General features: G+C 43.2%; 5 protein-coding genes across 5 annotated transcripts; 4 read left to right on the plus strand and 1 right to left on the minus strand.

Moving 5' to 3' along the window:
• Nucleotides 1-1,930: 1,930 nt before the first annotated feature.
• Nucleotides 1,931-3,022, plus strand: SAMD00019534_029770 (hypothetical protein; the record flags this gene model as incomplete). Its single annotated transcript, XM_012901110.1, has 4 exons — nt 1,931-2,042; nt 2,118-2,381; nt 2,472-2,732; nt 2,799-3,022. The coding sequence occupies 4 exons, from the start codon at nt 1,931-1,933 to the stop codon at nt 3,020-3,022; spliced, it is 861 nt and encodes a 286-aa protein (XP_012756564.1).
• Nucleotides 3,023-3,361: 339 nt separating this feature from the next.
• Nucleotides 3,362-4,801, minus strand: SAMD00019534_029780 (hypothetical protein; the record flags this gene model as incomplete). The annotated part of the gene is made up of 5 exons (XM_012901111.1): nt 3,362-4,000; nt 4,083-4,196; nt 4,263-4,334; nt 4,413-4,622; nt 4,739-4,801. 5 exons carry the CDS (start codon nt 4,799-4,801, stop codon nt 3,362-3,364), a joined length of 1,098 nt encoding a protein of 365 aa, XP_012756565.1.
• A 1,757-nt stretch (nt 4,802-6,558) lies between these two features.
• SAMD00019534_029790 (hypothetical protein) lies at nt 6,559-7,144 on the plus strand (the record flags this gene model as incomplete). The annotated part of the gene is made up of 3 exons (XM_012901112.1): nt 6,559-6,657; nt 6,836-7,015; nt 7,109-7,144. The coding sequence occupies 3 exons, from the start codon at nt 6,559-6,561 to the stop codon at nt 7,142-7,144; spliced, it is 315 nt and encodes a 104-aa protein (XP_012756566.1).
• Nucleotides 7,145-8,225: 1,081 nt separating this feature from the next.
• Nucleotides 8,226-9,053, plus strand: SAMD00019534_029800 (hypothetical protein; the record flags this gene model as incomplete). The annotated part of the gene is made up of 3 exons (XM_012901113.1): nt 8,226-8,325; nt 8,477-8,608; nt 8,683-9,053. The coding sequence occupies 3 exons, from the start codon at nt 8,226-8,228 to the stop codon at nt 9,051-9,053; spliced, it is 603 nt and encodes a 200-aa protein (XP_012756567.1).
• Nucleotides 9,054-11,091: 2,038 nt separating this feature from the next.
• Nucleotides 11,092-14,572, plus strand: SAMD00019534_029810 (hypothetical protein; the record flags this gene model as incomplete). The annotated part of the gene is made up of 2 exons (XM_012901114.1): nt 11,092-14,373; nt 14,471-14,572. The coding sequence occupies 2 exons, from the start codon at nt 11,092-11,094 to the stop codon at nt 14,570-14,572; spliced, it is 3,384 nt and encodes a 1,127-aa protein (XP_012756568.1).
• Nucleotides 14,573-15,232: the final 660 nt, after the last annotated feature.

Here is a 15,232-nt window from a genome sequence, read left to right on the forward strand (position 1 = left end):
CACTTATTGTGGCCTTAAGGATACCAATTGTATTTGATAGGATCAAAGAATTACAATCTTGATCCACCCAACACAATCTCCAAACACAATCACAAATAATATTGTCTCTCATAACAATATATACTCATGTTCTAAACTACTGTATATTGATTCCATGGAATTGATTGAATATTGGTATCCCTCACTATATTCCATGACCAACATGTCCTCAATCAATTTAGCTCAATCCTTTTGAATAGAGTAACTCCTATGATAGGTTGGATTTAATGAGTTGTGTACCCACATGGACATCTTACAATCAATTCTTAATATTTATCCACTATGATCATCATACCTTATCATCCCATACCATACCATTCAATTCCTAACTCATTGTTTAAGAACCATGGTATATGTAAATGTCAATGACCAATCAAGTAATAACACACACATATACTTAAATGGTCATTTTAGTAATTCGTAATCAAAGTATCATTAATTGATTGATTGATTGATTGATGGATGGAGTGTGTGTCAATTGAGTAAGTTTGGGGTTAGAGTGATCATCATGTGACATCAAGACGTCAGTATCATCATCCTCACTCTTAACACTAGTGTCATCAACATGTGTAAGTAAATGATCGAGATCTTCACACTCTCTCTCATTCAATCAATAAATCAATCAACTATTCAATCAATCACCCACCACACGTCTGTCACTCACTCAACTAACAAAGTTCACTAAAGTCATATGATCAATGAATACATCAACACACACAACTTCACTCACACCTTGTTTTAACATCGTTGTATATTATAGAGATAGAGATACAAAGAGTGAGTTATAATACTTCTGTCACTCAATCATTTACTGATGATTCAATCTCCAACTCATCCCTCCACCGAGTCGTCATATTTATTCGATTCAATTCATACATGTATCAGCTGATGCTGATGAAACTGCCGATGGATAATTAACGAACCAACCAACCAGCCAGCCAGCACTTCAAGTGAGTGCAGTCTACACTCACTGTCCATATTGATAAATCGATGTAATAATTTATTAGTTAAATCTTAGTATATCCTATACCCTTATAACCATGATCATGGTGTCCCATGGGAAAGGACACCCTGTCTCCTGCTCCCTTAACATGTTCATTCATGATTTAATGAATGAATATCCATATGGTAATGGACCACTATAGGCTGTTTCGGACCTATTTAAACATTCAAATTTCATTCATTATCTCTTATCTATTATCTTTTAATCAAATTATTAATATAATATTATCCTAAATCAAATAATTATACAACTAAACTAAATAATAATGATTAAAATTAATTTTTTAATATTATTAATAACATTAACATTTATTGGATTGGTATCATGTCGTAAGTATCATGGAATTTGCTGAATCCGGAATAACAATGTATACATAAACTAATAATAATAACTTTTTTATTCTAATCAACACTATAGAGTCCATCACCGAGATTGAATATTTAACCAAATATTATGCAACACTAACTGGTGAGGCCCTGGATGGATATAATGAAGCATCAATTTTGGATGCTGCCGAAGAATCCCATCCAATTTCAATCAGATCTCAAAGTGATACCTTTGTAAAGGTTTCATTTAAGCCGACCGAAGTGATCCAAGGAACTGTCAATCTCTGTATCGATGGAGATTCATGTATTACCTTTGATTGGAATCCAATCCTGATCACTGATGTAATTGGTTGTCCAACTGAAGGTGGAGTGATCACAATCAAAGTAAGTCTAATCACACAATCAATCACTTCATCAATCACTCAAACACTAATATTAATTAATCAATCAATCTATTTAGGGAGAGTACTTGAAGAGTGATCCAGCTGCACCAAACTACATTGAGCTTACTGATGTCGAGTCGACTGTTTTGAATGAGACATCATCCAAAGCTGATGGAACAATGAGTTTCTACAAGATTGGAAGTGCTTTAACTCAGTTGATCACGACCAGAATTACTCCAATAATGATCACCATCCGTACCCTACAATTCGAATCAGCATTTGAGTTCACAGGTAATTACTAATATTATTGGTGTAACTTCCTATCAATCAATCAATAATTATTGACACATCAATACTCCATTCTAGCTCCATTGATTACTGCTGTAACTGTTACCAACTCTACACAGGTGGCAATCAAGGGAAGCAGCTTTGGTTCCAAGATCAAGGATATCACTGTATCAATCAATGGAAAGAGGGGAATTGCTCTGTCATCATTGAAAAGTCATACTCAGATCAACTTGGATGTACTCAAGACTCCATCAATATATCATGCCTTCGTCCAAGCTGGAAAGATATCTTTCATGGTGACCGTCCTGTCAAACTCATCCACCCTCTACTCAATCACCAACAGTATGTTCAATCATTCAAACTCATTGATTTATTAAATCATTTACTAACTCATTCAAACTCATTTAACTCCTTTGGTCGAGTCCATATCAGTGTGTAACTCATCTGATGGTGGAGCCGTGACAATCACTGGTAAATTCTTGGACGTCAATGCTACAGAGTATGCAATAGCAATTGGTACCCAATATCAATGTACAAATGCATCCAATCCAGTCAAGGATGGTACTATACTTGTATGTATAATGCCCAAGGTCAACACCTCAGAGTCTGCCAATCAAACAGTATCTGTAACAATCAATGGAATGGCATCATCCAAGAACTCATCTGTTCTCTTCTCATACAATCTTCCAAAGGGTATGTCTCATCACCTCAATCCATCATGAACATCTAACTAATTATCAATCAATCAATCAAACATAGATGATGGAAGCTCCAAAGTACCTGTTGTGGCCATTGTTGTACCCATTGTGTTGGTAGTGGTACTTGTTGCCGCTGCTATTGTGTTGGTGATATTCATTAGAAAGAGAAGAGTGGACAACAAGAACAGGTTCAAGAGTCACAAGAAGGAGATACCAAAGCCACACAATCATAATGTCAGCCATAACGCCAGTAGCAGCCAAAAGGTTGACCTAAGTGTTAGTTAGACATCCGGATCAATCAATCATTTGTAAACATGTAATTAATCAATATAATATAATAGAAGAGATAAATTAAGATGTATTAATTTAAGGTGGAATATAGTATCGCTTACATTTGTTGGTTGATGCGGTGTCTTTGTTCCTGGATGTAATTGGTGATGATGAATGGAATGAAATCGATGAGTGATTGAATGGATGGTGGTTGGTTTGGTAATTTGTAACATGTTGTTTGGTTTGGTTGGAAATGTTGGAAGTTGGAAGTTGGAAGTTGGAAGTTGGATGAAGAGGAGGATGGATGGATGATGTCAATCGCAACGATGATCAATCCAATAGTGAGAGTCACTATTAATAGCTTAAATATTCAATGTAGGAGGATGGGAAGATTCCTTCGTTGCCATTCGCATCACGACCCTTGGTCCAACCAGAGCCATCGTCTTGTTGAATGATGGAGATGATGGCGCCGGCAGTCAGGTTCAAATCGGTTGACTCCTGGCTGTTGTAGTCGTATAGTGCTCGGGCTTGGACCTCTGTGGCGCCGCTGTACTCATTGCTCGCCGAGTAGTTGCTGTCGTAGTTGTTGTAGCTGTCATAGTTGTCGTAAGAGTCGTAGGACTCGTATGATTCAGCGTACGAGGTGGCGCCGCCGCTGCTCTGCATCTTGCCGGGGGCGTAGGAGATGCGGTAGCTGTCGCTGTTGTCCGCCTGTGGCTGGATCTGCACCAGCGTCCTCTCCTGTTTGCTGATCATCGACTCGACGTCCGTGGGCAGCTGGCCCTGGACGTTGATCAGGTCGCGCCACGTCTGCAATCCGGTGGTCAGTCGGCTCGAGTTCTCAGTGTAGAGTTCGAGCTCCTTGTCCAAGAACTGATTGAACTGTGATAAAAAGGTGGCCATCTTCTTCCTCTCCATCAACACAACATCCTTTAGCTTGTTGGAGTTGAGTTGTTCCGATTCCTTGATCTTGTCATTCAACTCTGTAATTTGCTATTTGATTGTTTGATCGCGTTGGGCTGTCGAGTCAGCGAGGGTATGATCATATCGATCGCATACAACAATCTCTACATACCTGTTTGAGGACCTCAGCAGTGGTCTTCTTGCCTGCCTTTCTGGTTCTAGCCTCGAGCTTCAAGATCTCTTGTCTCATGTTCTCCTTGTCTCTCTTAAAGTTCTTCTCGAATGTCTATATCACGAATGATAATGTTAACATCATGATGTCGCTCACTTATTCAATCAATCAATCACTTACAATAACATCTTTAAGATCAGTGTCGATTGCTTGTTTACATGGTGTGATCAGATCACTCAACAATGTCCTCGACTGCAATGATGTGATGAACATATACGTTTGTTAATGAATGAATGATTGATAATACCATCAAATGATGCAGATACTTACGACCTCCTCTCTCTTTGTCTCCATCTCTCTGATGACCTCTGACAGCCTCTTGATGCCATCACCAAACTCGCCTGGGTTGTGAATCGTCAGTCTGTTGATGGTGTCGGCAAGCACGAAACCAGCCTGGCTCAATGCCTGACACTGCTGCTGATACTTGTTTGCAGCCCTGACAATCTCAGTGAACAATGGTGGAGTGTTCACCTTGAGGTTCTATATAATATGACCGTCATTGTGTCAGTCACTACATTGTTTGGTCTCATCTCCGACATGTGTCGGAGTTTGATTGATTGATCGTTGTTGTCCCATGTACCTGATGGGATACGTACATTAATAGTCTTGAGAGTGTTCTCTGTGACCGGATTGGTCTTGGCCTTTGCGCTGGTGGACATTCTATCTCTATCTGTATGTCTGCTGTATGTCTGTTTGTCTGTAAAATCTACAACTTCTGCTTGCTGCAATCTGTTTTAAAACCTGTTTCGATCGATTATGATTGATTGAATGATCTATTGTTTGATCGATTGATGTCTATCTTGATATAGTAATAGTAGTATTTGTAGTAATAAGATAGTTAGGATACTTGTTGTAAAGGATTGTCTGAATGACTGACTGACTGACTGACTGATTGATTGATGGATGAAGATATGTTTATGTGATGTGATGTTTGTTTGTTTGCAGGATTAACAGAATAGGGAGATGGATGGTTGAAGTGTGTTTGTTTGTGTTTGTGGTTGTGTTTGGTGTTGTTGTAGCACCAACAAAAGGAATCCATCACATCGATGAATCCCCCATCTACACCACATTTACCCTTTGATTCACACCACTTATTCATTCACTTCACCTACTTCCCTCCAACATACACAACACACATGTGGGGGGTGGGGACGCGATGAACTTGGGAAGCCAACCCTTGTTGGGTTGGATTGACTGATTGATTGAACTAGTTATGTTATTGATGAGAAGTGTATTGTAGGGTATAGTGTTTATAGTAGCTAAGTGTGTTTGTGTTGAGTGGATGGATGAATGGTTGGATGGAAGGGAGGAGGAATAGTTGGATGGTCTGTGGAGTGGAAAAGACAAGACGATGTTGTTTGCACATCATTGTTATATATAACCTACCACTACTAGTTAGAGTTGTAAAAGACTATGGAAATAGACAACAAACTTAACTAGAACTCTAAAGAAAACTTAGATATGTATAAGGTGTAATATTATTATTCAAATGGCATGTGTCAAAGGAGAAGACTACTTTCTCATTCACACTTTTGCTTACCTTTCTTTCTCTGGAACCATCAATCCACCACATACACAGACATACACACTCACCATCAATCACTTGCTGTGATATTTATTTAAAAATTTGTCCAACAACAACAACGCTGTTGGTGATGGTACTTTGGACCTACACTACAGGGTTTGTCGTGCGAAACCACACCATGGCTTTATCTGAAAACCCCTATAATCCATGAAGCAAGGCAAGGCATTTCACAAACAAGATTTATCTTTGTTGATGGTGGTGGCCTTTGGATGTCCATGTCTCTTGGTGGGGGGTTCTTTCTTGTTGTTGTTGTCATAATGGCTGGCTAATAGCCAAAGGAACAACAAACAACAACACGGTCCCAATACCTTTAAAGGAGTAACAAACGCGTTCTTGTTATTTGCAAAAGTAACACATACAACAACAACAACCAACATGTTGGTTGTAAGAAGATCCAAGTGTTGTTTGTTGGTCCTCACCTTATCGAACTATCTCCAACGACTATACGTCCACAAGTCGAACCAATACCCTGGAGGACTCCTCCTCGCAAAGTGAGTGAGCGAGCGAGTGATTGATTCATTGATAGATACTTCTTTTCACTATTCTTACAAAGATCAGACCATTCATTCTTTACTTCTAGAAATGAATGAATGAAAGAATGAATCATGAGCCGAACAAGAAATGTGAAGATGTGAATAATAGGAACACATTGATGTGGATCTATCAGTCACTTCCTCTGTTGTAATAGATTGGATGCTGTATCAGTCAGACTATTCCTTTGTACCTTGACCAAACCGACAAGTCGCCAAACCTCCAAGATGAAGTTCCAAAATATTGCCCTTTTGATTGTTTTCATTATTTTTAATTTTATTTCTGTCGTTTTTGCAAGGAATGTTGGTGTGTGGTGGGATATGGGTCAAGTTTGGCAACGACAAGACACACCTTGTATCTATCACAACAGAGTTTGATCCATCCCTGTATCTATTCCTCGTATACTTCCATAATGGTAGGCTTCAATTGAATTGGATTGCGATGCTCGACATATCACCATCATCATCATCGATTATGATTTGGATTAGGATAGCACAGAAAGGATAGGATATTGGATTAGGTTAGGATATGATATCGCTGACACTCAATCATTCAATCAATCATCACGAATCAATAGCCAAAGCAAATCCGTGAGATCAAGGACTTCCTGGTGACTGTTCGTCGCAAGGACGCCAAGGAGGTCAGAATCAAGAAGAACGGCAAGATCACCAAGTTCAAGGTCCGTTGCGGTCGTTTCCTTTACACCCTCAGAGTCACCGAGCAAGAGAAGGTTCAGAAGTTGGTCAACATTCTTCCAGTAACTATCAATGCGATCGTAGACAGACAGGACACAACTATGATTGATTGGATCATAATAACTAACACTTTATCACTTATCACTTACTCACAGGCCATCAAGGTTGTCTACGTTGATGCCAAGAAGTAAACAGGATGCATTATAGTATAGGAATAAACGATATGGCTATAACTCAACCACTGACAGCGAAGCGACTCATTCATTCTTTGTTCGTTGGTTTGATCATTGTGTGCGAACCATATCAGTGACCTCCAACAACAACATTCATGGACATGCAGACATCTTTCTTTGACAATGTACTATCTGTGTTCAACAAACGAACGAATATATCAATATGGAGACAGACAAATGCAACGACCTCAACCAATCAATCACATCGCATTCGAATGCGTGATTGATTGTAACTAGTTGCGACATGTTTCGCATTCAACTTCAACTTCATTCATTCACAATTCACTTGATTGTTTCAAGATCGAACGACTTAGATGTTGGGCTTGAGATCCAACCAAACCCAAAGGAGAAACCCACTTCCATCGATGGTGGTGTTGGTTCAACAGGTAATCAAGTGTGTTTGTGTGTGTGGTTCGTTTGTGTTTGTTTGATTGCCCCTATGATGTTATGATAACCAGGTGGGCCATGGCCCACACTAGTGTTGGCTTTTGATTCGACAATGAATGATATTTACAAAAGAGAGTATGTGTGTGTGTTAGATTGGTCACAGGACCAACAGACTGGCTTGGGTTGCTTATGGTGAAAGCAATTACATTAATGTATAGATACACACAACAAACATCAACCAGTTAGTTGGATTCAATTAGGTAGGTGGTCAACAACTCCCAATCACTTTGCGTCAAGTGTGCAACGCATGCCCTACCCTCCCTCACCAGAGACCTAACTTATATCTTCGACCCACTCCCCTTTTGATGTTGTTGTTCATCACTTTTCACACACCAAAGGCTGGCTTCTTGCCTGGAGTGAATGGATGACCAATATTGTAATGAGCAATAATAAATTGATTTATCCAGCCCATCCGGTCTAAGTCAGGATGGATGTCCAGTCACTCCCTCTCCCTCATGCTCACACGACCAGCCACCTGACTGGATATTAATGACTGACCGTTATTACTATCAATCAATCAATCAATCAATCAAACTAATATATATACAAATATATTTATATAACTATTTATTAACATATACTAATATAAACAATGTCTGCCGCTGTCAAGTGTGGAATCTGTAACAAGACTGCCTACCCATTGGAGTCCATCGTCGCCCTCGAGAAGACCTACCACAAGGGTTGCTTCAAATGTATGCCTGATGGAGAGAGAGAATGAGAGATAGAGTTGGAGAGGTGGCATGGAGTGAAGGATGGAAGGAAGGTTGGTGAATGAGTATTTTGATTGAATGTATGAACAAACATATCCTAACATTACTCTATCTATCAATCAATCAATCAAAGGCTCCGTCTGTAACATTACTCTGAATGTTAAGAACTTTAAGGGTCTTGAGGGCAAGTTGTACTGTGCCGTTCACACCCCAACCCAGAAGGCTACCGCCGTTGCCGACTCTGTTGCCATGAAGACTGCCCTCAGTAAGTATACTACAAACCTACCCACCCATCGACAAGCAATGTCCTATACCATTCTAACAACAAACATTCAACAGACGCACCAAAGAAGGTCTCTGAGGGTCTGGGCACTGCTCAGAAGGGATCTGGAGACAAGCCATCCGTTGGTCTCGACTCAATGTCCACAAAGAACGCTATGAACGCACCAAGAAAGGCACCAGAGGGAGCCCGTGGTGTCCAGAAGGGAACCGGTGGCAAGCCACAGTACACTGTCTTTGGAGCCAACCCCAACTCCCCAGTGACCGGCACCAACTTGCACCAGGATCAGCAGCAGGAGCACTACGGAGGTGGTGAGGAGCAGCATCAGTACGAGGAGGAGCATCATCAGTACACTGAGGAGCCACAATATGAGGAGCAGCAGTACGAGGAGCAGCAGTATGAGGAGCAGTACGAGGAGCAATACCAATAAGCATGGTGCTCGTCCATCTGTCTGCCGTCTGTCCGTCTGTCCATACTCTACTGTACCTACCACCGCGCGTCCACATCATTCATCCGAACGATGTCATTCGCATCCACATCTCTCTGTATTTAAACTTAATTTAAACTTGTAAGCTTTGTTTGTTGTATAACATCAACAACAACAAATATAACAACGAATAAAAGGATATGTATAAATAGCCTATATATTATTATAACCCGACTCTACATCATCTTGTTAGTTGTCTAGTTGTCAATGGTGTTGTCAATGAAGTTGCCAGTGATGGTGATGTTGTAATTAAAGTTGTCAATGATGTGTTGATGTTTATGATTGATTTAGATTAGGAGGTGAGGTTGTTGTACCCTCGATAAATTCAAAGAACTTTATCTACTGAAGACCTTGCGGTCAACAGTAACCATTGCATTGTACAATAATCAACTTCCACATAGTTGTCTACTTAACACTCTATTTATGGGTTTGGCCAAGATACATTGAATTTTGGCGGGTAATTTGTTTGTTCGTAATATGATATTGATTATTTGTTTGATTGATTGGAATGATGGACTCTTTAAGTATCTCTAGAGATAATTAATAACCATATTTGGAAGTGAGTTACTTGTGATGATTAAGGACTTACATAACTTTGTAAAAGAGATGTAAAAAAATGGAAACAGTCAGATCTCCAACTTTAGTTTCTTTTCGTTGTTGTCAAAACAATTGAGGATGCTTGACTCAACTTCATTATTCATATCAACTTATCTGTATGTATACACGCATCATATCAATCACATCAAATCAATCATTCATTTTAATGATGATATAAGAATCCGTGTTTCTGAATACCCTCTGATTACAAATCGATTCAAAACTGATCCCATTACAACCAACTCAACAAACTCAATCCAATCAATCACTCATTCAACTTCATCATATTACGAAGTCAATCAATCAATACTAACTGCCAACTTGTTAAATCCAATCAACAGATATCATTACCCTTACCATTTACATCATCGATGTATTATCAATGTCGACAATCAATAAACATAAACAAACAAAGAGTTCTTCCCCTCACATGCATCCTCGTCTCGCTTTCTCTCTCTCTTCTTGTTCTTCGTCTACTTGATTGCCCACATAACTAACATCTCTCTCAAATGTTGGTAGCAGACTCAGTAAGTAGCCGCAATGAACAGAACAGGATAGAACATTCAACATTCGTCATTGTGATCAGTTCAGCGCTATATGGCGCATTTGCCCAGACATGTTCAACAACATAGAAGGGAATGTGGTCGACTCAGTGAAACAAGAGAGAGTTAGATCGTTGTTGACAACACAACACACAAAGAATCAAACAGGCATACATGACTATTCAGTGAAGCAAACTACCGCATTGCCAGTCAGACTCGACCTGGACCTATCGACTTAAAACCCAGACATGTAAGTCCATGGACTCCATTGCCTATTTAGTCGACCCACTTCAAACGACGCCCAGACCTCCAGCGACGTGCCCAACAATAGCATCAAATGTCGCAATTGTTGGGCTTTAGAATGACCCGGAAGTCCTTCAAGGTGATGACCAATTCCAATCGTTTCGTTGAGAAGGCATCACACACTGACCATACCGGGTACAAATAGATACATACTTATCTCTCTCTTCCTTCAAACATAGGGTCTAATTTAAGATAGATATCATCTAGTCGTCATTCAGTCATTCGGGTATGAGTGATCCATCTCCCTGGACATGGGTAATGGGAAGAAGACCCATCAAAGGATGACCCTGGTATAAATAAGCATACAGTAGTACTTTGGAGACACTGCACTTCACTCTCTATTTATCTCTTCTTCTCCATTGTCTACAACTACGATCAATCAAACAATCAAACAATCGTTCAATCACTCGATCACTCAATCAGGTATGTATTCCCCTCGTGGATCATGGAATCGCTTCTAATCACTCAATCACTAAACTCGCTCATTCAATCAATCAAACAATCATGGAATGGTTCCACACTCAATTAGAATTCCACACATGAGAGCGCGACCAACTCAATCCCAGGTGCAAGTATGCATTTCTGTGATATTGGTTGTGGCTACATTGGTGTCGTTTACGGATGCCGTTTGCCCAACCTCTTCCACTTGGCGTGATCCAGCACCCTCTGCTAATGGCCCTGCTTCACCGCCACTTTCCACAACGACTACACCCGTAGTCTTTAACCTGCCATCCTACAACGACTGGAACTACAACAGTTGGTATGGAGGATTGTCCAGCTTCAGCCAGCTGCCCGCCGGCGCCACATCCAACGGCGTCAATGTTGGAGGTGCCCTACAGGCCGCCCACGTCTCGTGGCAGGGCGCGGACACCATCCTCATGTCCATGTCGATGGACTATTACTGGCGCAAGAACCATCCCTACAGCATGTCGCTGGATGTCCTGACCTCTCGCGATGGACTCGCTGTCAACATGTCCGTGTGCGCATTCCCCTCGTACAATGTGACCCGCGGCAAGGGATGGTACGAAGACGGCGTGCTCAATGCTGTCATATGTTTCCCATTCACTCAGACTGGCAACAACCTGGCCAAGAGCACCGCATGGACGTCCGTGACTACCACATTCACCCCAACTGCCGACATCCCAATCACACCAATCGCCGTGTACATGGTAACTGCTCCCGATGAGAACCCTTCATCACTCTACTTCAAGAACATGAAGTTCACTGCACTCTCCGCACCATACGTCGCACCCACCCAGCTCACTAAGGCATCAGAGCTGGTCAACCTGCGCAAGCCAACGACTGGCCTCACTGCCCAGAACCGCGCCACATGTCCCCATCTCCAGACCGGTTTGCTGCACTGGCACAACCCACTCACATGGGGTGGCGTCGTCCCATCACCATCATCCGTGATCACACTCCCCGCCAACAGCAAGGTCTTGATCTCATCGTGCTCCCTCGTTCCAGGCGCCGTGTACAAGAAGATCGTGGTGCCCGCTACCAGTCAGCTGATCTTCTCGGACTCCACATACTCCATGACCATACAGGACATTGACGTTCGCGGCCAGCTAATCATGGGCAGCAGCACATGCAGGATGAATGGTAACATCGAGATTGTGTTCAGTGGTCAATACACCACGAATGATACGATCGCACCAAAGATGGGCAGCAAGGGTATTGCAGTGGCCAAGGGTGGATACATCAGTGTCCAGGGCAAGCAGTACTATAAGACATGGTCGCGTCTCGCCGCCCATGCGTACGCCTACGAATCAATCATCTACCTCCAGGACACTGTCAACTGGGAGCCGGGCCAAAAGGTGTTCATCACGACCTCCAAGTACAAGGATGAGCTCAACAATCAGAACGAGGTGCGTGTCATCCGTTCAGTCTCGGGCAACATCGTCGAGTTCACCGAGCCCTTGAAGTTCTTCCATTATGGTGGACAGGAGTATCAGGCCGAGGTGGGACTATTGTCTCGTCGCATTGTGTTCCGTGGCGCCAACGACTCGGATGCCAATCAGTTTGGTGGCCACGTCCTGACAATGAGCAATGGACAATTTGCTGGAATTGAGTTGATCAAGATGGGCCAAACCAATCTGCGTGGACGCTACCCACTCCACTTCCATCTGGCAGGCGTGGTGAACAACTCATACATCTCAGACTGCTCGACACACGACACATTCTACCGCTGCTACACGATCCATGGCACCAACAACCTGTTGCTCACACAGAATGTCGCCTTCAATGCCATCGGACATTGTTACTACATTGAGGATGGAGTCGAAGAGAACAACACCATCTCATTCAATCTTGCTGCGTCCGTCCACACCATTGGTCGCCCGGCCAACGGTGCCGCCGAGAATGGCCAGAGTGGCGAGACAATCCAACAGTCGCCCACCCTCACCCAACCCGCCGACGCGGCAGCCGGATGCTTCTACATCACCAACGCGTACAACCGTATCGTTGGCAATGCTGCCTCTGGTGGATGGGCTTCTTACTCATTCCCCAACCTCGCAACACCCGTTGGTGCATTCAGGAACTCGACCAACATCAAGCCCGAAGCCAGGACCACATTGGAGTTTGACGGTAACAGCGCTCATTCGGCTGGCTACTTCTTTGAGGCGTTTGGAGCATGTGTCTACTGTGGAGGACGCCTGTACTACGACTCTGACTCAACTGATCAGCTCACCTACATCTCGGGTCGCCAGGCTAGAGAGACGCGCGATGCCAACGGCAACATGGTATGGATGCGCTGGACTAACTTGCGTGTGTCTCAGTGCCGTGGCGGCCTGGGCCACTGGGGCAACCAGATCGAGGTGGACGGCTACGAGTCTCAGGACAACGAGATCTCGGGATCCCTCTTTGGCTACGCCTGGATGAACAACGCCATTGTGAACGCCTTCTCCAACAATCCAGTGGACCTGCGTCGCAGCGTCTACTACGAGACATTGAAGCGCCAGGGCTTCCAGTTCTACGACACAATCACCCACACGATCCTCTCCAACATCAACTTCCGCAACTTCCAGCACGACGCCACCGCCGAGAACCCCGAGCGCGACAACGCCGTCTTTGTGTCGATGACGTACAGCGATCGCTTCAAGCCACAACAGATCTCAGCCACGCGCAACATCACCTTTACCAACGTGCAGCTCTCCCAGCGCCTCGGCCTCAACATCATTGAGACGAGTGCCAGTCGATATTTCAACCTCATCGACTGGGATGGTTCCGTCGTCGGCCAGTCCACACCCCAGATCCTCGGCTCGTACCTCACCACTTGGTGGAACTATGACGCCGCGTGCCAGGTCAGCAGTGTGTTCCGCGTCTACTACTGTCCCAAGGGTAGCGCAGTGATTGGAGACATTGTGTTCATGTCGCCAGGCCTCACATACAATGACGAGGACAACTACGTCATCCTTGGCAACTCAACATTGTTTGGACCCAACCTCCCACCTGGCGGTCAGACTGCATTCATCACCAACAACCCGGGAATCACAGGCATTCTCAACCTGGGCTGGTATCTCAACTTTGACAACTTGGTGTCGGCCAAATCATTCGTGATCGACATTCGCCAGATACCCTATGGCACCTACATCCTGCTAGCCTTGCCATACCCTGCCGGTACAACCTTTAGTGGCAGGGCTGCACGTGACTGGGGCACTCAGTACAACACCACTTTGGTGCAGGCCAGTTCCCAGGCTGCTGTCCTAGCTGGAAATGGCTATCTCTACTACTTTGATGGCGGCAACCTCTTCATCAAGTTGACCAACCCTCTCAACACTGGCGCACCCATCGAGTCCTTTGCCAGAGGTGGTGTATCAATTGTATGTATCAATTAATCAATCAATCATTCTGGAATCATTCCAATCAATCAACCATGACTGACATTGAATCAATCAATCAATTTGAACCATGCTATAGCATGACTTGTGCTGGGAGTACAGCTACTATGTAACAGCCACATGTCCAACTGCAGATTGTAAGCGTACTGTTCCAGGAGTACTTCCAACATGGTCCACCTAATCTCAGAGACATCCATAAATCAAACATTACTTTGACACTTTGTGTCCATCCATCCATCCATCCACACAAAGGTAGGCTACTTTAGATACTTCTATTTATTAGTCCTTGTGGTTGTTGCCAGTGGGGTAGTAGTAGTAGTGTTGGTAGAACGTGGTGTGCCATCTATAGTAGTTGGCACATGACTTGCCAAACTGAAGGCAGGCACAATTGCTTACAAATGGCCATATGATATACGCTGCTATTCACTGTCCTATGATGCGTAATCTTATCTCCATTGTTTCAACATTCTTGTTATTTGACGACCGATGTGACATCATCCATTCTCTATTGAACTCTATCTTCTCCTTTGTGCTTTGTTCGCTGCTCTGTACATCTCTGACTCTTCTCTCTCTCTCATATGTCTGTCCAAAAGTATTTGATCTTGATACTGGTTGCCCTCTTCATCATCGGGGTCATCATCTTCCTCATCTTCATTATCATCGTAGACATTGTAGATCTTTGGATACTTTAGCGCCATGATGGTCTTTACCAGCTCTGCCTGTGACATGGAGAACAAGGTCTCTCTATATTTGTCACTGGCTGTGTACTTTATATTGCCGTTGGCTTTGTACCATTTGCAACATGCCCGCACCATTGCATAGATGTGTTTGCAGTGACCTC

Source organism: Acytostelium subglobosum (assembly GCF_000787575.1).
Source record: "Acytostelium subglobosum LB1 DNA, scaffold: scaffold5, whole genome shotgun sequence".
Lineage (NCBI taxonomy): Eukaryota > Evosea > Eumycetozoa > Acytosteliales > Acytosteliaceae > Acytostelium > Acytostelium subglobosum.